Here is a 25,241-nt window from a genome sequence, read left to right as displayed (position 1 = left end):
ATCGCAAGGTTTGAAAGAGAACTTTACTTTATTCACATACTAGACATATGTTACCCGCGACCCGCGGGTCTTTATTTGCGCATTACTTTCGATATAGTCACTGAGAGTGTTTTGTAAACAATTAAACGAAATAATAATGTAATAAGTAGGCTAAAGCGAATGTGTCAATGTAAAAATAGCTAATAGGCTTAAATCCATTTTTTTTTTAAATTAAAACATTTGCTTTTGAATAATCTAGTGGATTGGATTTAGATGTATGTTAAACGTAGCTAATGATCCTTTCACGTTATTTCTCTTTCGCTACGAAAATAAAATTAGTTTTGCGAAAATGGTTTACCCAAAGTCGATACATTCTTATCTATTAAAAACGAAAAGAGCGATAGCTTTGTTAAATAAATGGGATTATAAAGTGAACAATTAAACGAAATAATTTTTAGTACGCGAGTCATGAATGAATATAGATCTAGGCCTATCTCAACTCGGCTCCGCAGCTTTCGTAGACGAATGTAGCTTTAGAAAACCAAATTTCAATGTTTATTTGATCAAAATATGAAATGAATGGACTTTAATTAATATGTTTATGTGTTAAAGTATAAGACTATATGTGCGAAGAGAAGTTTTATCATCTTAGTGTTGAATTAGAGTTTTAGATCTAGGGATGGGATTATAAAGTAACAATAAAACGAAATAATTTTTAGTACGCGATTCATGAATGAATATAGATCTAGGCCTTTAACTCGGCTTCGCAGCTTTCGTAAACGAATGTAGCTTTAGAAAACCAAATTTGAATGTTTATTTGATCAAAATATGAAATGAATGGACTTTAATTAATATGTTTATGTGTTAAAGTATAAGACTATCTGTGCGAAGAGAAGTTTTATCATCTTAGAGTTGAATTAGAGTTTTAGATCTAGGGATGGGATTATAAAGTAAACAATTAAACGAATTAATATTTAGTACGTGATTCATTACGGTAGGCTATTGTCTAATGAAAGAATGTTCGTCAGGAAATCTGTAGTCACAGATATAAGGAACTAATTTATGTAAAAAATGCTTTCGAAACACAAAATCGAAGGTTAATTTTATTATATAATGAAATCAATGAATCTTCTTTTGTCTTTTCATGTGTCAAAGTAAAAAACTATCTTCGCAAAGTGTATTTCTTAAAATTAGATCTAGGTCTAAATCCTTTCTATCTTTTCTCATGTCAACATTGTAGACATGGCCTAGATCCATAAAATACTATAGCTGTAATAGAGTCGGACAACTTTTTTTTTTTTGAGGGTCTTACATTTGTTTTAGGGCTACAATACATTCACTAAGGTCTAAGTTGGTACCCAAGGAACATTCCTGCCTAGTTTTATCAAGATTGGTCAAGCGGTTTTGATGTCTATAAGTAACATACATACATACATACCCCTCACATTCTACTTTATAATATAGATACTGCTTTCTCAATAACTTGGAAACCTTAAAGCTGGCTACACACATACACAACAGAACATGTCCACTTGATTTTTTATATCCTTACGCCCAGTAAAACAAACGCTGCCAAGATAATCTGATGTTTTAGCAAAGGCTCTTTGTATGTCTACTTAGTCGATAACTTTGGCGGCTTTACATTATTGTTTCTTATGGCGTTGATCCTGTTCATTCGTAAATTGTGTCAGCTTAACGTTGATGAATCTCTAGTGCTTGCGAGAAAACATTCAATGATTTTACTACATTTGTTTGCACAGGATTCTAGAGATAGTTATAATAATAATAATAATAATCTTTTATTGTCCGTACGGAAATTTGTCTTATAATTTGTGTATTACACCAAACAAAAACATTATAATTTAGAACTATAACAAACTATTTATTATTTTCTGCGCCTTCTTTTTCGATTCTTTTGCATTTTGATTCCAATCAAAGCATTGCTACACTGTTTAAGATAATAATCTTGAAATATGAAGGGACTCGTAGAGGGCTCAACTAGAGATCATGCGACAACTTAGAAAACCAATAAGAATTAGCATGTGACTGAACATGTCATCTATAGGACTTGGAACGTTGTTGGTCCCTTTATCGATTCATCCGAATAGATTCACACTAACGTGAATCTCTATAAGAAATAATGGCCTTAAGTTTCTTGTTTATCGTTTAGTGACGTTTACTAGAAGCACAATATACGGATGAAGGATAATTACGACAATGCTTTAGATTAGTATTAGACTTTAAAAAGGGTAAAAGATCTTTTTTCTAAAATCACGACTATCAAAGTAATGCATTTGCCCGAATGCCCATATTGCCAGTCTGCCCATGTGTGTAAGAGCTTTGCGAAACATTTAATTTGTTTTTTCATAAAGGGGAATATTTTATGTTATTGTTATTATTTTTCTTTTTGAGGGAGTAAGATTTTTCTTATTCTCATTCTGATGTTGGAGAGTTTCATTAAGACCAATCTTTATAGAAAGTCTGGACACTGACCTACAATGTCACATCCTGTGGGCAGTTTAGACCGATAGCTCGTTGCCACGTCGAACAGACCTGTGACTTGAGCTATGGGTCTAAACTGTAAACAGTTCAGTGTTGAGACCTTCTAAAACTTTTGGTTTCGGTTGAACTGGCCAGTCTTTTATCTGAGATGAGCTTCGTTGTGTTTTTCAGATCAGGCAGCTCTCTCTCTCTGTCTCTCCCTCTGTCTGTCTCTCTGTCTGTCTCTGTCTGTCTCTGTCTGTCTCTCTCTCTCTGTCTCTCTATATGTCTCTCTCTGTGTCTTTTTCTCTCTCTCTCTCTGTGTCTCTCTCTCTCTAAAGTTTGTCGTGTTTGTAGAATGAGTATTCTGGGGCCTGTATCATGTACGGATCTCTTTCTAAAGAATGAAGCTTTGAAGGGCAAGGGAATGCTTCCTTATAGATTCAGTGTTTTTTGTTTAAATATTACGGAGCAATGTCTTGTCTGATAATGTGCTGTCTGATAACGTGTTGTTTGATAATGTGTTGTCTGGTATTGTGTTGTTTGATAATGTGCTGTCTGATAATGTGTTGTCTGGTAATGTGTTGTCTGATAATGTGTTGTATGATAATGTGTTGTCTGATAATGTGTTGTCTGATAATGTGCTGTCTGATAACGTGTTGTTTGATAATGTGCTGTCTGATAATGTGTTGTCTGATAATGTGTTGTCTCATTACAAAAAAGTAGGTTGCCCCATCAATGTGTTTTCTTAGTACGGAACAATGTATTGACTCAGTGCGGGACAATCTGTTGTCTCATTTCGGTACAATGTGTTGTCACATCAAGGTATTGTTTCTTTACGGAACAATGTGTTGTCTCATTTTGAAACAATGTGTCGTCTCATTTTGGAACAATGTGTTGTCTCATTTTGAAACAATGTGTTGTCTCATTTCGAAACAATGTGTTGTCTCATTTCGAAACAATGTGTTGTCTCATTTCGAAACAATGTGTCTTCTCATTTTGGAACAATGTGTTGTCTCATTTTGAAACAATGTGTTGTCTCATTTCGAAACAATGTGTTGTCTCATTTCGAAACAATGTGTTGTCTCATTTCGAAACAATGTGTTGTCTCATTTCGAAACAATGTGTCTTCTCATTTTGGAACAATATGTTGTCTCATTTTGAAACAATGTGTTGTCTCATTTCGAAACAATGTGTTGTCTCATTTCGAAACAATGTGTTGTCTCATTTCGAAACAATGTGTCTTCTCATTTTGGAACAATGTGTTGTCTCATTTTGAAACAATGTGTTGTCTCATTTCGAAACAATCTCATTTCGAAACAATGTGTTGTCTCATTTTGGAACAATGTGTTGTCTCATTTTGAAACAATGTGTTGTCTCATTTCAGTACAATGTGTTGTCTCATTTCAGTACAATGTGTTGTCTCATTTCAGTACAATGTGTTGTCTCATTTTGAAACAATGTGTTGTCTCATTTCAAAACAATGTGTTCTCATTTCAGTACAATGTGTTGTCTCATTTCAGTACAATGTGTTGTCTCATTTCAGTACAATGTGTTGTCTCATTTCAGTACAATGTGTTGTCTCATTTCAGTACAATGTGTTGTCTCATTTTGAAACAATGTGTTGTCTCATTTTGGAACAATGTGTTGTCTCATTTTGGAACAATGTGTTGTCTCATTTTGGAACAATGTGTTGTCTCATTTCAGTACAATGTGTTGTCTCATTTTGGAACAATCTGTTGTCTCATTTTGGAACAATCTGTTGTCTCATTTCAGTACAATGTGTTGTCTCATCAAGGTGTTGCTTCTTTACGGAACAATGTGTTGTCTCATTTCGGTACAATATGTTATTTCATTATGGAACCATGTGTTGTCTCATTACGGAAAATGTGTTGTGCTTTCTGTTGTGTGTCTCGTAAGCAGGTGACAATTTTTTTTTTCTATTATGTCGTGGTGGATTGACATAAGCTTCTTTTAGGGGGCAAAAACAAATAACAAAGAGGACAAAATGAAATCTACAAAAGCGAAGCTGTAATCGAAGAAGATGAGATGAGAGATGAGATGAAAGATGAGATGAGAGATGAGATGAGAGATGAGATGAAAGATGAGATGAGAGATGAGATGAGATAAAAGATGAAAGATGAAAGATGAGATGAGACTTGAGATGAGAAATGAGATGAGACTTGAGATGAGATATGAGATGAGACTTGAGATGAGACTTGGGAGATGAGATGAGATAAAAGATGAGATGAAAGATGAGATGAAAGATGATATGAGAGATGAGATGAGATAAAAGATGAAAGATGAGATGAGACTTGAGATGAGAAATGAGATGAGACTTGAGATATGAGATGAGACTTGAGATGAGACTTGGGAGATGAGATGAGATAAAAGATGATATGAGAGATGAGATGAGATAAAAGATGATATGAGATATGAGATAATAGATGAAAGATGAGATGAGACTTGAGATGAAAGATGAGATGAGACTTGAGATGAGAGATGAGATGAGACTTGAGATGAGAGATGAGATGAGATATGAGATGAGATTTGAGATGAGACTAGAGAGATGAGTTGAGATAAAAGATGAAAGATGATATGAGAGATGAGATGAGATAAAAGATGAGAGATGAGATAAAAGATGAAAGATGAGATGAGAGATGAGTTGAGACTTGAGATGAGATGAGATATAAGATGTGATAACCCTTCTTTATACATCCTAGTAAGCCTACTGCTCAAGTCAGCTCTTACTTGTAACGCTACTTCTGATGCTGTAAACATTTAAAAGTAGTCAAAAGAATGCAACAAAAACATTACCACTAGAATCAGTTCAGTGTTTAATTTAGAAAGCACTGTGAGTGGTCAACATTAAAATTACAATGGCTCATTATTTTCTATCACCACCTTTTAATCTTCATCTCAATAAGACTAAATGTCTGCGTACCTGTGGTCACGCCAGCCCAGAAACCAACTATATCTCTGTTGACTTGAGTTATTGTGACTCCAATCAGACCGTTTAGGTTCACATCCCCGCAGGAGGTAAACCAAAAGCCCGAGTTATATTTTCTCGCGCAGTTGATCGTACCTGAGGAGTCGTTATCCATGGCAGGTGTCGAAAAGTTGGCGCCGTTGTTAGCTGAAAACTTGTCCGGGACATTGCCGGAAAACCCCGAAACGGTCAACCTGTATTCCTCTTCCCAGCTGCCTACCTTAAAAGTGGTATATTTGGCCCAGTAGTCAACACCACCGACTCTCATCTCTATTAGTAGCATGTAATTGCCCTGTCGAAGCATACGTAAAATGAATCAGGTGTTTTCAAGAATCTATAATTAATAAATATAAATATGTGTGGCAAAATTAAATAGACTGATGCTCATTTAGATCATTAAATTAAAAACAAAAATATCTAATCATAGCAGTACGTTTAATAGACACACCATGAACACAAAAATGTTCTTACAATTAGTATTTTCAATAGTTTAAAACTATATTAACCTAGTGCCATATTTAGGCTTGAAAAGATCCTAAGCTATTACAGATTTTGGTCTCTTTTAGTGACCTTTATAGGTCCAGATTTTAAATATCAGTGCTACATATTTCTTGCTTTAAACTATAGCTTGTTGCCTCAAGGTAAATTATGCCCTGGTCTTGGTAGTCTAACTAGTTGACTCATTATGTATGTCATCTTGATATTGTTATTCCGAATTCAATGAACTGAATCTCTTAAACACTATGTGGAATATATCAAAGAGCAGCTCTTCTTTAGCGTACCATCAGATATTAGGTGACACAAGGTCTAGTAACAGCACATGCCAGCATAATTCATATCGAGTCCATCAATTGGGGATTTGGATCAAGCGGCTGATAATGTGTAGCTACCCACACAGCTAACGATCCCAAGCTTTAGTGCAGATCAAGCGGCTGATAATGTGTAGCTACCCACACAGCTAACGATCCCAAGCTTTAGTGCAAATCAAGCGGCTGATAATGTGTAGCTACCCACACAGCTAACGATCCCAAGCTTTAGTTGCAGATCAAGCGGCTGATAATGTGTAGCTACCCACACAGCTAACGATCCCAAGCTTTAGTTGCAGATCAAGCGGCTGATAATGTGTAGCTACCCACACAGCTAACGATCCCAAGCTTTAGTTGCAGATCAAGCGGCTAATAATGTGTAGCTACCCACACAGCTAACGATCCCAAGCTTTAGTTGCAGATCAAGCGGCTGATAATGTGTAGCTACCCACACAGCTAACGATCCCAAGCTTTAGTTGCAGATCAAGCGGCTGATAATGTGTAGCTACCCACACAACTAACGATCCCAAGCTTTAGTTGCAGATCAAGCGGCTGATAATGTGTAGCTACCCACACAGCTAACGATCCCAAGCTTTAGTTGCAGATCAAGCGGCTGATAATGTGTAGCTACCCACACAGCTAACGATTTCAAGCTTTAGTGCAGATCAAGCGGCTGATAATGTGTAGCTACCCACACAGCTAACGATCCCAAGCTTTAGTTGCAGATCAAGCGGCTGATAATGTGTAGCTACCCACACAGATCCCAAGCTTTAGTTGCAGATCAAGCGGCTGATAATGTGTAGCTACCCACACAGCTAACGATCCCAAGCTTTAGTTGCAGATCAAGCGGCTGATAATGTGTAGCTACCCACACAGCTAACGATCCCAAGCTTTAGTTGCAGATCAAGCGGCTGATAATGTGTAGCTACCCACACAGCTAACGATCCCAAACTTTAGTTGCAGATCAAGCGGCTGATAATGTGTAGCTACCCACACAGCTAACGATTTCAAGCTTTAGTGCAGATCAAGCGGCTGATAATGTGTAGCTACCCACACAGCTAACGATCCCAAGCTTTAGTTGCAGATCAAGCGGCTGATAATGTGTAGCTACCCACACAGCTAACGATCCCAAGCTTTAGTTGCAGATCAAGCGGCTGATAATGTGTAGCTACCCACACAACTAACGATCCCAAGCTTTAGTTGCAGATCAAGCGGCTGATAATGTGTAGCTACCCACACAGCTAACGATCCCAAGCTTTAGTTGCAGATCAAGCGGCTGATAATGTGTAGCTACCCACACAGCTAACGATCCCAAGCTTTGGTTGCAGATCAAGCGGCTGATAATGTGTAGCTACCCACACAGATCCCAAGCTTTAGTTGCAGATCAAGCGGCTGATAATGTGTAGCTACCCACACAGCTAACGATCCCAAGCTTTAGTTGCAGATCAAGCGGCTGATAATGTGTAGCTACCCACACAGATCCCAAGCTTTAGTTGCAGATCAAGCGGCTGATAATGTGTAGCTACCCACACAGCTAACGATCCCAAGCTTTGGTTGCAGATCAAGCGGCTGATAATGTGTAGCTACCAACACAGATCCCAAGCTTTAGTTGCAGATCAAGCGGCTGATAATGTGTAGCTACCCACACAGCTAACGATCCCAAGCTTTAGTTGCAGATCTTTCTCTGCTAAAGGAGCCCGAGGAAACATAACTTGTCCATAGACTAGATCTTGAACTAAGAAGGTGTTACTTGTGTGTAAGTGAGCAACTCTTATTGGCAGTGATATGAACATGTTGAGTCCTTGCACATTTGTTCATTCATAAAGAAGAGATAAGGTAGCCTTTTGTTTGGGGTGGGGGGGTCTATTTAATTAAAAGTATACGAAATGTTTTATTTTCCTTTTTATTACCATTTCTCTACGTAACACAACACACACACACACACAACACACACACTTACCTATTTTAAACTTCCCCCCACCTCCACTTTTTGTAACAAATAGTAACAAGACTGAATACCTCCCCCCACCCCTCTCGTAACAACATGTGTGGAGGGTTTATTTTTACAAAACTTATATCAACTCTCTCTGTCTGACTATCTGTTTGTCTGTGGATCTGTCTGTCTGTCTCGCTATAAATTTGTGCACATTATTTCTTTGATATCCAATCTCGGATAAAGCTGAAAATTTTCAACAATTTCTTTTTTATGACAACACATGAATCAATTAAAAAAATAATCCATTAGTTCATTAACTAATGGTAATAAATTACTTTGGCATCTCAAAGAAGGGAAAGCAATTTGGAAAAGTTTCTGCAGGTAACACGGACTAGAAGTCAACAGTCTGCATCACTTGAAATTTGTCAAGCAGGGATGTCTGGCTTTGTAAGTCAATCAGTTCCAGTTGTAGATCTGTCGGAGCACTTGACACATCGGCAGCAAACGGATTTTCAAAAAGACGGATTTCATTTTTTAAATTCTGAAAACCCACAAATCTTTCACTGAAATTATTCATGAAGAGCCTCAGAAGTTCGATCATTCTTTCTTTTGAGAAAGACATATTTAGCTGCTTATCATTTTGTATAGTGGTACAGGTTGCAAAGTGGTCAAGATGCACCTTTTCTGCCTGTTGAATGAAGAGTTGCAATCTTGTTTGGAAAGCACATCTGTCTGCATACACATGCGAAATCAATTTGTCTTTCCCTTGTAGTTTGGTGTTGAGTTCATTTAGATGTGATGTGATGTCGCATAAAATAGCCAAATCCCACAACCATGAGGGGTCGTTCAGTTGTAGCACTTGTTTTGATTTTTCCGTCATAAATATTTCAATTTCGTGTCTCAAATAAAAAAAAAGTTTTAATACCTTTCCTCGGCTTAACCAGACTCCCTCACCCCCTGCACTTCACTGTGAAATAGAACGTCTTCATATTCGGACTCTATTTCTGTCAGAAAATCTTTGAAAGTTCTGTGATTCAACTCCTGTTGTTTGATGAAATTTACAGTATTGAGCACAATCATCATCACATGGTCCATGTTCAAAACCTTTCCACACAGATTTTGTTGGTGAATGATGCAGTGAAGTCGCATTATAATTGTCATGCGAGAAAGGCTGACAACTTCTACTGCATTCTGCTTTTCATGACACATTTCTTCCATCACTGCTAGCAAGCAATGTGTTTTACACATTCGCCATCGGAAAAAGGCTTCATTGCTCTACTTAAGATGTGAGCAACTATGTAGCTGGCCCTTGTCGCAGACTCATTTTCTTGTCTCTTTTTGTTAAATATTCTTGTCAATCCCCCAATCTCTAGTCGTAACTTGGCAATCTTGTCTTCGCGGCTCAAACCAAGAATGCCACCATATGCGTTTATCTGTTTGGTTTCATAATGCCTTTTATTGTTATGTTCTTTAAAAACAGCCACACTTTCTTTACAAATTAAACATGTTGGCTTGCTATCCTATAATCCTATTCCACAAAAAAGTAAAGATCTGTTCCTTTTCCTGAAAGTTTCTACATTTAGAGTCCACTTTTCGTTTCTTAGGCTCTCCCATTTCATTAAATCACAAACGTTCAACACTACGGTACCAATTGATTTGATATCAAAAGAAAGAGACCCAAAATGATGCTCTAAAGATGCTCTGTGTTGCACTTACAAGGTGTCAAGGACACGGCTAGCTCAAGACAGTAGCGGAATTTTCCAAGAATTAAAAATAGCTGTCTAGTTTTATCGTCATTGAAAACAACACTTGTGTTCTTACTATAAAAAAATATTTACTATGAATATTAGAATACCAAACATAGAGATGGAATTCATCAAAGAATGAGTGAGAATCCTAACTTAAAGAGAATATTTTTTCAACATTCTAATTTTTTACATTTATTTTTTACATTTTTTCCCAATGTTTTGTCGGGCCGCATAAAAGCACGTCGCGGGCCGGATTTGGCCCGCGGGCCGTAGTTTGGGCATCGCTGGTCTAGTTGGTTACTTTTTTTAAAATTATTGATTCATTTTTTTCTACGTCAATTAATAATTGTGCGAAGTTTCAACTTAATCCGAAAATGGGTGTGGGAGAAATAACGTGTACACACTTTTTACCAGAGAGACAGACAGAGTGAATTGATATAGGCTTTGTAAAAACAGCTGACAAGCGAGCTTTAAGCCATGTTCCCCTGCCAACCATTTCTTGTCCAGGAACCTACCGAACTTGTTATTCTATTCATATTATCCAGACCTAGCCAATAATCACCACACGGTCTACCGAAACCTGATGCGAAAAGGTTCATTGTAGTCCTGAAGGTTAAGGATCCTGCAAGCTGGATTCTCTGGTGTCAAAAATAAAACAAGAAAAATATCTTTAAAATACTTAAAAAACAACAAAGTTTATTGTAAGTGTACTTGAATCAATTAGTTTGGATGAGCTATATAATTAAATGTGTTATAGATATAGACTCTAACAACAATTAATCTGTGCGATAAGACGTATTTTACCAATTGTTTTCTGTTTAGCACAAATTTCCTGCTTTTACCTTTTACTCAATGCGCTATGATTCTATCACTAGTCTGGACCACTTGGGAATGAACAAGGGGAGGGGGGGGGTGAATATAAAGGAGGGTAAGTAGTGAATCTTACCGAGATCGCTGTTTAAAAATTCATTTTATTATTTTTTTTAAAGTTGTAACACTTAAATATTAACTCGAGAGCTTAAGCCTCCTCGGGACAATAGACTAACCAATCTGCCAGCAAGGTGCTTATAAAAATAGAAAGTTTTATAGTTATTTAATGTTATTTTCAAACTTTTAAACTATGATCTAATTTTCTACTTAAAGTAGAAATGGAACTTATTATAATTATACCACAACATCTGCCAAATACAAATAATTTCGTTTGTTCGATATCAAACCAAAATTTATTAACTTAATTTTTTAATTTATTTTTTTTTGGTCAGGCACGAGAATATCTATCTATCTATCTATCTATCTATATATATATATATATATATATGTGTGTGTGTGTGTGTGTTTAGATATATATATTTATATATACATCTAAACACAAACACACACACATATATATATATATATATATAAATTGTATTTCTGTTTTATGTTTAATGACGGCTATCAGTAAACCATTAATAGCTGATGTCTAGAAGATATTTTTTAGTGTTATGGAGTGTATGTGTGTTTATACTGTAACTATGGATATCAGGGAAGCGGATGATTTATTTGTATATGCCGAGGATTTTCTGATGTAACCAAGAGTTGGTCTGGCGTAATTGGCCTCCTTCAGTCGTAGAACGACCATGGTTCATCCCCGTTCATCTCGAACAATTTTTCCTATGGCTGTGGAGCCCTATTTTGGATTGACCATCCCGTCAACATATATTGCATGTCAAGGTAGTATTCGCTTTGTTGGTAGAGGATCTGGCCATTTTCCGTGTGGCACGCTTTTTTTCAAGAGTTGAGGCCTATGTTTTCTCGCTGTCTATAGCTTTCTTGGTCACCGTCTCTCTCCAACTAGTGCGGTCTAAGGCTTTGTCTTCCCAATGATCAGTAGGCTATCAATGTTCACTGATTTTAAATCCCTTTTTATCACATCCACGAAATGGAGTTGGGGGAGACCAGTTTTTCTTGAGCCAGACGCAAGTTGCCCTTACAGAAGGATTTTTGGGATACGATTGTCCTCCATCCAGCGAACATGTCCGAGCCAGCGTAGGCGGCGTTGTCTGAGGTCTGTAAAGATGCTGGAAAGGCCCGTTCTCGCGAGGATCTCGGTATTACACACTCTTTCTTTACTTGATATTTTTAAGATCCTTCGGAGGCATCGCAAGTGGAATGAGTTTAGTTTCCTCACTTGTTTTGTGTAGGTTGTCCAAGACTCACTGCTGTACAGTCGCGTGCTAAGAACGCTTGCCTTGTAGACCTCCATTTTGGGCGCTGTGGTGAGCTTCTGGTTTTCCCAAACTCTTGGTCGGAGTCTAGCAAAGGTTAATGTGGCCTTCCTTATGAGTTTTTTTTATCTCCTCTTCTAGTGACAGGTCATCTTGAATTGTAGATCCAAGGTAGCAGAATTCGTTTACGCTATCTTGCTTGTTATCGTCAGTGAGGATGGATGGTAGTGCTGTAGCAGGTAGTCCCATAACATTAGTTTTCTTTGTGCTAATGGTTAAGCCATACTCTTTGCAAGCTTAAGAGAAGCGGGACATTAATGACTGAAGCTCCTCTTGTGAGTGTGCCACTACCGCTGCGTCGTCCGCAAAGAGCATAACTCTTACGAGGGTGGTTCTGATTTTAGTTTTGGCCCTCAGTCTAGCAATATTTACAAGTTTGCCATCCTATCTGGAATGAAGATATATGCCTTCGGTGGATTTGTCAAAAGCGTGGTGGATTAGCATTGAAAAGAGTATTTCAACGAGGGTTGGGGCCAGGACACATCCTTGTTTGACTCCGCTGTTTATACTGAAACTTGAGAGCGCCATTGAACTGTACTGTACCCATCATATTTTGGTGGAAAGAGACAATAATGTTTAGCAGCTTAGCTGGACAGCGTATAACCTGTAAGATTTTAAAGAGGCCCTTTCTCAGGTCGATGAATGCAATTCGTTGTTCTCTGCACTTTTCCTGAAGTTGACGGATGGAGAAAATCATGTCAATTGTGTATCTCCTTGATCGAAAGCCGCGCTGTGACTGAGCTTGCTGTGACATAGAGTTCGGAGTAATGTTCAACCCATCTGTGCATTTGTTCGCTCTTGTCTGTGATAATTTCCCCAGTGATTGATTTAAGAGGTGCTGACTTGTTTTGGGCAGGTCTGGCGTAATGCAGTTAAAATAAAAGGTTTGGTGTGATAGCTGAAGTTGAGTTGCCCTGAGACAGAAGGCACTTTAATTTGTAGTTAGTTACATCGCGTTAAACTTATCTTTTCCCTTGTTCTTCCAAACATCTACTTTCAAGTAAAAGCTGTGTATATTGTTGAGAGATAAATTGATTAAAATAATTGCATGGTGGATTCAAAATAATTGATGCAATTTTATTCAATATAACCCTTTTTTTAATATAGTATGTTTTATATATTTTTTAAAAATATTATTAGAATATTCGTTTTATCTAATTAAAGTTTTTGAAAAGCAATGACCTGAATGAGAATCCATCCACTGCTATTCTGTGTTTTGGTGTCGCAGACTACGTCCATGTTACCGAACTGACTCAACTGGACTTTCACTAGTCGCTTATTGTATGGCATACCTGCTTCACAACATTTAAACTGCGTATAACAAAGTATAACAGGTCAAAATGTGTATAATGTTTTATTGTAAAAACAGTGTTATTTTTTTTTAGAAATGCTAAGATAAAGTTATACAAATACTCCTTCTTTCCTAGTGAACTCATATTCCAAACATTTTCGTAATGCCCACAATGGGTTAATGGAAAATAGAAACGACCAATCAGAAGAGTCTTTATGGTCTATAAGCTCTACATGTTATTGCACTTATTGATTTGAATTTGCGATCTATAAGGCAAATGACGTCAGGTCATCTGTTTCTATGGCCAACGGTAAACGAGCAGGGCGTCATGTGGCCAGCACAACGACCAACCGTCTTTACCTTCCCCCAACTAAAGTCAGGTACCCATTAGAGTTGCGTGGACTTAGGGGCGCCCTGAAAATCCCGAAATTCAAAATCCCAGTCTTCACAGAGATTCGAACCCAGGACCCTAGATACGGAAACCAAGAGCTTAAAATATTATTAACAACTCAGCCACCGAGATGTCTAGGTTACAAGGATTTCCTAACACATTAAATTTTGGCTTGAATGTTCATTATCCCTGAGCGAGCCTATTTTTAGTATTATAATTTTTCTCTTTGTAAAAATTGTATGGGTTTAGACACTGGAAACTGAACACGGGTTTCAAAAACGTTACTAATGGTTGCCCTGGATAGATAACAGTTTATTTATGTTTTATAGAAAAAAAGACAAATTTAAAAAATCCTATACGTTTGGTTACTTAGTTAAAAATCTGGTTTGACGTTATAAAACATCTTTAAATTAGATTCAGCTATATCGAACACTTTCAGCTGGCTTTCCAGCGCTCGACTCAAATATTTTTGTTATTTGTATCTATCATTCCTTCGTGAGTGAGTGGAAAGTAATCGCTATTACGTCATAAAGGAGAAATTCTAAATAGATATATATTTTAAACGTATGCAGCTTGTTAATCCAATTCATTAGAAGAAAATCATTTTAATGGTCTTAGAAGAATGAACGTAACAATTCTTTTTCTTTTAAAAAAAAATTAATACGGGCCCCAGGTTTCCGGTTCGGAAGCAAAGCGCTAAACCACTCAGCCACCACATGCCATAATACTTTTTTTTAACTCTTTCTCTCCTGGTTGACGATGCTAACGTTGATTTGACGTTATTAAACTAAATTGATTTTTGGATTCATAAACTTTATTTTGTGCTGGGCAAAAAGAGCAGGCATTCTCCTATATTTCAATACCAAATATAACATTTTCTGGCAAGCACAAAAGTTATTAATTTTTAATCAGAACAAGATAGTGAAATACAAATGAGCGAAATGAATACTACTATCTGAACGAGGAAAATAATTACGGAGAGAAAGAGTTACAGAGCTTGAGCCTACCTGAGAATAGGGATCACAGACAGCACTTTGACCTCCGACTAGACACATTCAAAGTCACGTGGCGGAAAAAAAAAGTAAAATTGAAATAAACATCTAGATCTAAATGATGTTTTAACACGTGGACACAAGAGACTAGAATTAATGACACAAGTGGACAGGTTTAACGACACACGTGGCTAGAATTAATGACACAAGTGGACAGGTTTAACGACACACGTGGCTAGAATTAATGACACTAGGGGACAGGTTTAACGGCACACGAGACTAGAATTAATGACACTAGGGGGACAGGTTTAACGACACACGTGGCTAGAATTAATGACACTAGGGGGACAGGTTTAACGACACACGTGGCTAGAATTAATGACACTAGGGGGACAGGTTTAACGACACACGTGGCTAGAATAAATTAATGACACTAGGGGGACAGGTTTAACGACACACGTGGCTAGAATTAATGACACTAGGGGGACAGGTTTAACGACACACGTGGCTAGAATTAATGACACTAGGGGGACAGGTTTAACGACACACGAGACTAGAATTAATGACACACCTGAGAATTGGAAACACAGCACTTTGACCTCCAAAGTTCAGTGGAAAAGCGTGTTTTATGCTGAGCAAGTAAGGAATTTAAAAAAAAAAAAGCAAATCGCATATTGTTTGGCTCTGTCCTGCGGGGACCTGCGCACAGCTAATCCGAGAGTGGTGGTGGTGCGCAAGATAAAGTTTTAGATCAGCAGCACCGCAGACTCTGCCAGGGTGTAGGTAGAACTTTGTGTTGCAAGCTGTCTAAGGGCTGGAGCCGACTTCTGATCCACAACCAACACACTTTTATTTAATATGCGATGGGCACTAACACTGCCCCCTTTTCCCATTCATCTTTGCCTGACATCTCTGCCCCTTTCCGATTTTCACGCGCTTTTACACCAGCGTAGCTCATTTCTTTTCTGCCTCGATAGAGAACAACATCGGACAGATAAGTTAACGTAAGACTATTTTTGTGTTAATTGTTTGTCATTTCTTTGTTTGTTTTGTAACTGCTGAAAGCCTCGTGGCCCAAACGTCATTTGCTTACCTTGGTCCGCCAGGGTTACATATATGCAAGATTTTCGTATTTAGAAATACTTCAATGCTGATTGTCAGAGTTAGTTTTGCTGTCGAGTATATTTGTAAAAATGTACACTATCAAATAGCGTCGCTTTCTTCTAAAAGCGATGACGTCATTTGTGACATTTTATTTTGCGTAGTTTTTTTTTTCTTGTCGCGTTGTCATAATTTGGATATGACGTCATGGTTCTCTAACTTTGGGTACATTTAGGCCTTATCAGTCTAGATAGACAAGCTGTAGCCTACATTTTGTGGTCCTGCCTTATCAGTCTAGATAGACAAGCTGTAGCCTACATTTTGTGGTCCTGCCTTATCAGTCTAGATAGACAAGCTGTAGCCTACTTTTTGTGGTCCTGCCTTATCAGTCTAGATAGTCAAGCTGTAGCCTACTTTTTGTGGTCCTGCCTTATCAGTCTAGATAGTCAAGCTGTAGCCTACATTTTTGTGGTCCTGCCTTATCAGTCTAGATAGACAAGCTGTAGCCTACTTTTTGTGGTCCTGCCTTATCAGTCTAGATAGACAAGCTGTAGCCTACTTTTTGTGGTCCTGCCTTATCAGTCTAGATAGACAAGCTGTAGCCTACATTTTGTGGTCCTGCCTTATCAGTCTAGATAGTCAAGCTGTAGCCTAGTTTTTTGTGGTCCTGCCTTATCAGTCTAGATAGTCAAGCTGTAGCCTAGTTTTTTGTGGTCCTGCCTTATCAGTCTAGATAGACAAGCTGTAGCCTACTTTTTGTGGTCCTGCCTTATCAGTCTAGATAGTCAAGCTGTAGCCTACATTTTGTGGTCCTGCCTTATCAGTCTAGATAGTCAAGCTGTAGCCTAGTTTTTTGTGGTCCTGCCTTATCAGTCTAGATAGTCAAGCTGTAGCCTACATTTTGTGGTCCTGCCTTATCAGTCTAGATAGTCAAGCTGTAGCCTAGTTTTTTGTGGTCCTGCCTTATCAGTCTAGATAGTCAAGCTGTAGCCTAGTTTTTTGTGGTCCTGCCTTATCAGTCTAGATAGTCAAGCTGTAGCCTACATTTTGTGGTCCTGCCTTATCAGTCTAGATAGTCAAGCTGTAGCCTAGTTTTTTGTGGTCCTGCCTTATCAGTCTAGATAGTCAAGCTGTAGCCTACATTTTGTGGTCCTGCCTATTCAGTCTAGATAGTCAAGCTGTAGCCTAGTTTTTTGTGGTCCTGCCTTATCAGTCTAGATAGTCAAGCTGTAGCCTACATTCTATGGTCCTGCCTTATCAGTCTAGATAGTCAAGCTGTAGCCTACATTTTGTGGTCCTGCCTTATCAGTCTAGATAGTCAAGCTGTAGCCTACATTTTGTGGTCCTACCTTATCAGTCTAGATAGACAAGCTGTAGCCTACATTTTGTGGTCCTGCCTTATCAGTCTAGATAGACAAGCTGTAGCCTAGTTTTTTGTGGTCCTGCCTTATCAGTCTAGATAGACAAGCTGTAGCCTAGTTTTTTGTGGTCCTGCCTTATCAGTCTAGATAGACAAGCTGTAGCCTAGTTTTTTGTGGTCCTGCCTTATCAGTCTAGATAGTCAAGCTGTAGCCTACTTTTTTGTGGTCCTGCCTTATCAGTCTAGATAGACAAGCTGTAGCCTAGTTTTTTGTGGTCCTGCCTTATCAGTCTAGATAGACAAGCTGTAGCCTAGTTTTTTGTGGTCCTGCCTTATCAGTCTAGATAGACAAGCTGTAGCCTAGTTTTTTGTGGTCCTGCCTTATCAGTCTAGATAGACAAGCTGTAGCCTAGTTTTTTGTGGTCCTGCCTTATCAGTCTAGATAGTCAAGCTGTAGCCTAGTTTTTTGTGGTCCTGCCTTATCAGTCTAGATAGTCAAGCTGTAGCCTACTTTTTTGTGGTCCTACCTTATCAGTCTAGATAGACAAGCTGTAGCCTACTTTTTTGTGGTCCTGAATTTGTCCTTCGCTTTACGTTACTGGACAGCTTTAGCGATTGCCTTGGATGCATTCTTGGTAGGACTCTTTGACCTCTGTTTAGGGCGAGTTTTATTTTAGATTGTAACGATATTCTTTATACGAATTCGTTCGTATTTGTAGTTTTAGATCAGACGTTAGAATTTCTGTTATTGATTTCTATAGAGTTTCAGTGTTGGCGTTATCTTTTTCATCGTTGAGTCGATTCTGTGAATTCTGGTATAAAAGTGGTATTACCCTGGACATTGTGGTCGGCATCTTTGTCTGTCTTGTTGGTCAGAAGTTAATAACAGTTCTTGTACGCTACTATAAAAAAATTATGTTCATAGATAGTTTCTACAGTTAGCCTAGATGTTATAGAGACGAATCTTGGGTAGAAGTTATACAACTTTGATAATGTTTAAGTTAATGTTGTCAAGAAACATAATGTAACTTATTTATTATACCATGTAAGTAATTTCTTAGAATGAAGTAATGACTTATTCAGTCTTATATCTTTTCAACTTATATCTTACTATTGTCATATTTATTTCTGATTACTTATCATACATTTCAATATCATTTAATAAATATCATTATATTAAATTCATATTTTATTTTAAATCATCATACACATTTTGTATTAGTTTATGTACAACCTAGTGTGCATGGTGTGTCTCTTAGGCTGAACTTTGGGATAATTATAAAGCAAAAAGAAACATTATCATTCTTTCACACACACATATTGTAATTAAAATTATACTCAATTACCTGGACATTTAAATATTTAATCATATATAATGAAGGTCATGACACTGCTGATACCTTCATGTTTATTCCAAAATGCTGAAACATAACTATAGCACTATTGTATTGCCGTACAAATGGAAAAAAAAGGTCTTCTTAACATACATTTTATTTATGTTTTATGACTGGTGACACTTCTACTGCTTACCGTTTTTTGTTAAACAAATAATGAACATTAAAATAGCAACAGAAAAAGATATTATCCTGGAAGCCATTCTCTTGCTGCTTTTCTTGTTGTTTGACTACACGAGGTACAAGTGCAGCAGCGAGACGAGACAGACGAATTAAGTTGTTTACATCATTCAGAGTCAACGATCTACAGCCAATGAACAATTGCCACGACACAAAATAATTATCTCATGACAGAGTGCATAACAGTAATGATTAAAATACGATGAGCCGAAGAAATTGATAATAACTCTAGTGTTCACAGATCCAATTAAGTGGTTGCACTTCAATAATAAGACCTAGAGATTTATCTTGTGTAAGAGCATTGAAAAAAAAATGATTTTGAAAAAAAAAATGTTTTGACTCACACGCTAATTAAGTAAGGGACATGAATACGTCAAAACAAAATGAATGTCTGCTGGAGTCAAAGTATTAAAGCTGTGATTTGGGGAAGATGTTCATTTGGGGTCGATGATTGAGAATGATGTTGATTAGGGAAATTTTTTATTGGGAAAGATGATTGGGGGTCGATGATTGAGAATGATGTTGATTAGGGAAATTTTTGATTGGGAAAGATGTTCATTTGGGGTCGATGATTGAGAATGATGTTGATTTGGGAAATTTTTTATTGGGAAAGATGTTGATTTGGGGTCGATGATTGAGAATGATGTTGATTAGGGAAATTTTTGATTGGGAAAGATGTTGATTTGGGGTAGATGATTGAGAATGATGTTGAAATTAGGGAAATTTTTGATTAAGAAAGATGTTAATTTGGGGTCGATGATTGAGGAATATGTTGCTTGGGGAAGTTTCTGATTAGGGAAGATGTTAGTCAAAAAATCTATTGATTGAGGAAGATGTAGATTAAGGCGAATGTAGATTGGGGAGGACATTAATGAGAAAGATGTTGAGTGTGGTGGATGCTTAGCAGGGAAGATGTCTCTGAAGAAGAATGTAGAGAGAAGGACACCCATGTGTTAGATTAATAAGTGTGATATGTACAAACAAGATGAGGTAACTTATTGTACCACACGTAAAGATTAAAACATGGCGAATTAAGATTTGGTATTTCAGTGTTAAATCTGACAGGGTATGGCAACGTAAAGCGGGGGAGATAACCAAGTGGTGTTTTAACTCATTCTAGAGAAATATAACTTTAAAAAAAGAAAAAGAGGTCAGATTGGAAACTCGTTAGGAAGCATTACTAATCCAATTGTAGCTATGTGGTGGTAAATTAATTATTTGCATAGAAAAAGGAAGCTTACTCCTGTAATATTGAAATACATGGAAGGGATTTTGCAGTTATTCCCTTTAGATAAGCTTTGTTATTAAAAAAAAGAATTTTTTAAATATTTTACTCGTTTGTGTGTGTGTGATGAATGTTAAATCTAAATGCAGAAACCTTAAGTTAAAGCAATATTTTGTAAATGTACAAATTCTTGTTTACTGTTGCGTTTCTTTGTTTATTCTGTGGGCACAACATATAATTTTGTTTTGCAAGTTTCAGGTTTCAAGATCATACATCCTAGCTCAAACCACTGCAGGAAAACAAAGGATGTTAGTAGGTATGGTTTGAACTAGGCACCTTTGACAGACAATCCAGAGCACATATCACATGACCAGGCAGCATTCCTTTTGAGTGTTGGAGTTGACAAAAGCAGTGAAATCATACAAAAAACTATTTTACATTAAATTGATTTCAGAAACATATTGATTTTATTTTTTTTGATGTAAATCTCCTTACTATTTCTATTGCTTTAAATAATGTATCAAACTATCCCAACCTGCTTTAGATTTATAAAAGTGCTAAAACTAAAAGCATTGAAAGACATCAAATCAAGAATAAATCTATAAAGTCACATGATATTTACAAGAGACTGTTAATGTCACAGCAAAAACTAAAAAGCAAAAAGTTTTTACAAAAAATGGTGAAACAATTAATAAAGTGAACTTGTTCTTTGCATATTTTATCCTTGTTCCCTGTTCAGTAGATTCAGGACTATCAACTCTTTGTTAAGAATCAACTCAATGCTAATCTCTGCACAGTAAAAATAATAACAATTTCATTTGTTTCACTACATTACAATGTTAGCGTAGACTTGATCCTCTTTGTGCTCACTGGCCTCAAGTCTGGCTTGATTTTGTTTCAAAGCATCATCACCCACATTGTTGTACTGCGAGGAGAGCTCTATGTAACGCTGGAGAACCTTGTGAACAAACACATACTGGGACTGTGGAGAGATGGTCAACATTTAGAGACTATATCCAATGAATTGTACACATATTCGAATAGTTGTTTGGTGACAATGCAATAATCATTTGATTAATGTTTACTGCATAGGGTTTAAGACTGTTGACTTATGATACAAAATAGTGAGTCTGTAAATATCTTTTTTAAAAATCAATTTAAAATGTGTTTTTATGACAATATTTAAATAACAGTTTCGTGAAAAAGTTTTGCGAGTCAACCTGAGAAAAAATCAAAAACATGTGACCATAAGATTACACTCTACCAGACTTTGCAACACCCCAAACTGTATTGGTTTATCTGTTTCTTTGGACTCAACAGCAATATGGAGAGAAATGAAAAACAATGGGTGACAATGTTCCAAACCTCCATGAGATGAGCTACTGACATAAGGAAGCCAGATATTTCATGAAGAACCTTAGCTAGGAATTGTTGTCATTCCTACTGACAGCAAAAGATTTCATCTGTTTATGATACTCAATGCTTCAGAGAATGACTCACAACAGAGGTACTATTGAGAGTTGCAGTCTGAGAGAATGTACCAGGGAAAGAACTAAGGACAAGGATTAGATGTTTCATGAAAACTAAATTAATGTACTACTGGTATCAGAGGTATTAATGTACTACTGGTATCAGAGGTATTAAAAAAAAAAAGATAAGCTAATGATCGTCTTGCTTACCAGATCAGATAAAACTTCTGGTCTTATTGACTTCACACTGCCTACCACTGTTGGCACTGATACAAACATGTCACTGTCAAATCTGTCCACCAGGAGATATAGGACACAAGCCAGGCCACTATACTGTGCACCATTTCTGTGGGTACAATGATACTTTTAAAAAAAATCTGTTTAGATATTAAAAAAATAAAATACAAGCTTTAACATATAATGCCATATAATGTGGAGAATATGGGAAAATATTGCAAAGCAGGCTTAGGAACAAGAAAAAAAGACAGCGAAATGGACATGGATCTGAGGGAAAAGCAACACTTCTCAGTCTCAATGTGGCACACAGGTGGAAACTGTCAGAGGTGACAATTAGGCCAATAGAGAAGCAAATCAGAACCTTGTTGGAATGCCTAAGGACCAAATCCATGTATTGGGATGGACAGAAGAAAGCCCCATCAAACAAGCCACTATTTACTGGATGTCCCTTAAGGGGCTGTTTTTATATTGACACCTGCATGACTGATGTAGAAAAAGAAAGCAATATGGTGGAGTCTGCTCAGTCGGATTAGCCTTTGGCCTAGCCTCTAGCCCAAACATCTAGGGATAGGAAACATCAGTACAGTTGTTAAGAAAGCATATAGAGGAAAGCTACTGTGGGCTTGGAGAACACTGAGCTCAACTCTTAGGAACACCACAAAAGTGAGGCATTAGCCCAGAATCTAATGGTGAAGCAGCATTACAATCCTATGCAAGCTTAAAGTCAAAAGGAATAAGTCCAGTAAGTTATCCATGAATCTCAATTCTCCAAGACTTAAGCCCAAAACCTTTCATAGGTACGAAATGTTCAAATTTTATGCCACCATCCACTATCTGAAAAACTTTTTTTTTCTTGTCTCAGAACTACTGGCCACTAAGCCCTGGTAATGACTAAAAAAAAAATGCTGATGGGCAGTCTGACCTGCAGGTGAAGACTACAGTTTTGTTGAATGTGTTATGAGATCTGACATGTTTCATGAAGTTGAACATCTTGTTGCTGTCTAGGTCAGTGAAGTGGCTCTTTAGGTGAACAATCCTGTGATGTTCTGATTTCTGAAGACAAAAGCACAAATAGCTTTTCATCTTTCTTACAGATACCAATGTGACATTAACTTATTTAAGGTGTAAGGATTTTTAAAAAGTTTTTATCAAAATAGTTTTATTCACTTTTTCCCAAATTAATAAACAGAAAAAAAAGACTAATTTATTTTGTATGATTGAATTTATGTTGAGTAATGTGGACAGTAAAGTGTAACACGCTGGGAAGGGCATGTATCTCTTTAACTTTGAATGACATAGAAATAGCATCTACTTTAAGAAAGAGACAGATGAAAATCATTTATAAAGGTCGTATGAAATACTGCAGTCTTCATTAATCTTTGGGCTAGAAGACAAGCCTTAGACAATGTGGGCATCATCATCCACATCACTTTATAATTTCAGTGAAACTACTATATTAATAGTGCACAAGCTCCTTTTTTTTTATTTTATATTTTTAAAACATTTTTTTTTTACTCTAAGCAACAATGTTCAAGTTAAGGTCAAAGTTGTACTGCTCCCACAGAAGAAGAGGGGATCAGGGCTTACTTAAGACACATGAAATGAATAGGACGTAATTATCTTCTTTTTTGAAGTAATGTCTGTGAGCTATAAGATAAGTCCAATGACAAGGACTTCATAAATTAAACTTAAGTAAGTTATTACTTTGCAACATATTTAAGCACAAAGTCTATTTCCAGACAGATTTGCCCAGCCTAGACTTTATTCTGTAAAATGCACACATTGGGATTGAGTCACTTTTCCTTGAGATAATTCTAGACCTCAAAACTAGGGGCATTCTGATTGCCTAACAGATTTTGTTTCAACAGATTTAGTTTCAAGGTACTGTGGAAGAGCACAGTATTTTCCTTGTTAGCCTATTGATTTCTAATTTATAGACATTGCCTTCAAGCCACCAGAAATCATTGGAAAGATTCACTATAGTACACTATGGGGATGTGCAAAATAAATGCATGAAAAAAAATTAAGAAAGTACTTAGTTATTCTTACCCTAATCTTGTAAGCATAAGGTAGGATTTAACTTACAAAAGCAGTTTTCTTAATGTGCACCATGATGCCAGTTTCTTCCCAGAGGTCAGTCTGAGTTCTATATGAAGACTGTACTTCATAAGGCAGATTTTTAAACAGGTGGTCAGTATGGAGATAGCTGCCAAATGTCTGAAAAAAAAATGTAATTAAAACTATTAATAAGTTATTGGTTACATTTTAAACAGTTGAATCAAGTTAATTGGACCATTGGTTAGTAGGACTATTCACTAATACCATAAAACCAAAAAAAATTAAATGTAATTAACATTTGCTTCAATTTATTAAGACAAAAGAATAACTACATGTTTTTTTACTTTATACAATGTATAATAAAGCTTGTAAGATGGTCATGTTGCTGTAATCAAACCAGCCACTGATAGAAATATACAAAATTACATCCTGATTATTAAATGACATTTTGAAGAAGTAAGCATGATAAACTTTGACTAATTAACAAAACTAGGAAAAATACTTTTGTAAAACTAAAGATACAAGATGGTAAAAATCGAAATTGTGATGATAATTCAAAAATAATTAAAAAAAATATTGAGTCAAAACAATTACAATATTTAAATTTAAAAAAATCCAACAAATTGAAAAAGGAAAATTTGGTAGAATGTTTTTTTTTAAATGTATCTTAGCACTTTAAGTAATATCTTAGAAGATGGTTTATATTTACAATTATTCAAAAAATAGAAGTAGGACCTAACACAATACTGTAGCATATTATGAAGTGAAAATAATAACAAAACATTTTCTGTTTTTAGTTCAATCATGAGGGTGCACTTCAATCTGTTGGCATTATGGTCCTGAGTCATTCCATGACATTTTGCAGTAGTCTTGTTCCAACTTGAAGTAACAAACAACTACATTTTGATGACAAACTATTGAAATAAATTGTGCAAGTACATCTACCTTATCTGACAGCATGCTTGTAAATTCAAATGCTACAATGAGAGATGCTCTGTGTTGAATGACCAGCCTCCAGAAATCGACTACTGTTGATGGCATTGGAAGCTGAGTCAGTATGTGATGAGCTTTGCCTTTATATCCCTGAAAGTTCATCAAGAAATATATTTAGAAATGGAAGTTATACTTTCTGAATCTGACTTGGTCATATGGAATGTAAGTGTAGCACTACTCACAGGAATGAGCACAGCGTTAATATAATCATCCAAGTCTTTGTGTTCTTTAGTCAGAACAACTTGATGAACTGGGTCTAAAAACATGCAATGAAAAAATATTTGGATCACAAGTGCATGCAAAATTGGATTCTTCATTAAACTTGTTGACAACATCATCCAGTA

At 36.6% G+C, this 25,241-nt stretch overlaps 2 protein-coding genes across 3 annotated transcripts in view; both read right to left on the bottom strand.

Annotated features, from left to right (window-relative positions):
• Positions 1 to 5,280: 5,280 nt before the first annotated feature.
• The window catches only part of LOC106067448 (receptor-type tyrosine-protein phosphatase alpha-like), a 62,485-nt gene continuing 42,524 nt past the window's right edge, over positions 5,281 to 25,241 (bottom strand). For both annotated transcript variants that reach the window (XM_056028849.1, XM_056028850.1), the window contains 10 exons: positions 25,080 to 25,153; positions 24,850 to 24,987; positions 23,932 to 24,063; positions 22,769 to 22,899; positions 21,820 to 21,955; positions 18,872 to 21,122; positions 14,896 to 14,933; positions 13,389 to 13,517; positions 10,455 to 10,577; positions 5,281 to 5,741 (listed from right to left, as the gene is read on the bottom strand). In XM_056028849.1, coding sequence (XP_055884824.1) covers positions 20,967 to 21,122; positions 21,820 to 21,955; positions 22,769 to 22,899; positions 23,932 to 24,063; positions 24,850 to 24,987; positions 25,080 to 25,153 — 767 coding nt within the window. In that variant the 3' untranslated portion in view covers positions 5,281 to 5,741; positions 10,455 to 10,577; positions 13,389 to 13,517; positions 14,896 to 14,933; positions 18,872 to 20,966. The remainder of the gene's footprint in view (positions 5,742 to 10,454; positions 10,578 to 13,388; positions 13,518 to 14,895; positions 14,934 to 18,871; positions 21,123 to 21,819; positions 21,956 to 22,768; positions 22,900 to 23,931; positions 24,064 to 24,849; positions 24,988 to 25,079; positions 25,154 to 25,241) is intronic.
• Positions 5,358 to 5,717, bottom strand: LOC106067439 (ryncolin-1-like). The gene has a single exon (XM_056028818.1). The coding sequence runs from the start codon at positions 5,715 to 5,717 to the stop codon at positions 5,358 to 5,360; it is 360 nt and encodes a 119-aa protein (XP_055884793.1).

The sequence above is a fragment of the Biomphalaria glabrata genome, chromosome 5 (assembly GCF_947242115.1).
Source record: "Biomphalaria glabrata chromosome 5, xgBioGlab47.1, whole genome shotgun sequence".
Lineage (NCBI taxonomy): Eukaryota > Metazoa > Mollusca > Gastropoda > Planorbidae > Biomphalaria > Biomphalaria glabrata.
Note: the sequence above shows the minus strand (reverse complement) of the source record. Positions and strands in the feature narration are given on the sequence as shown.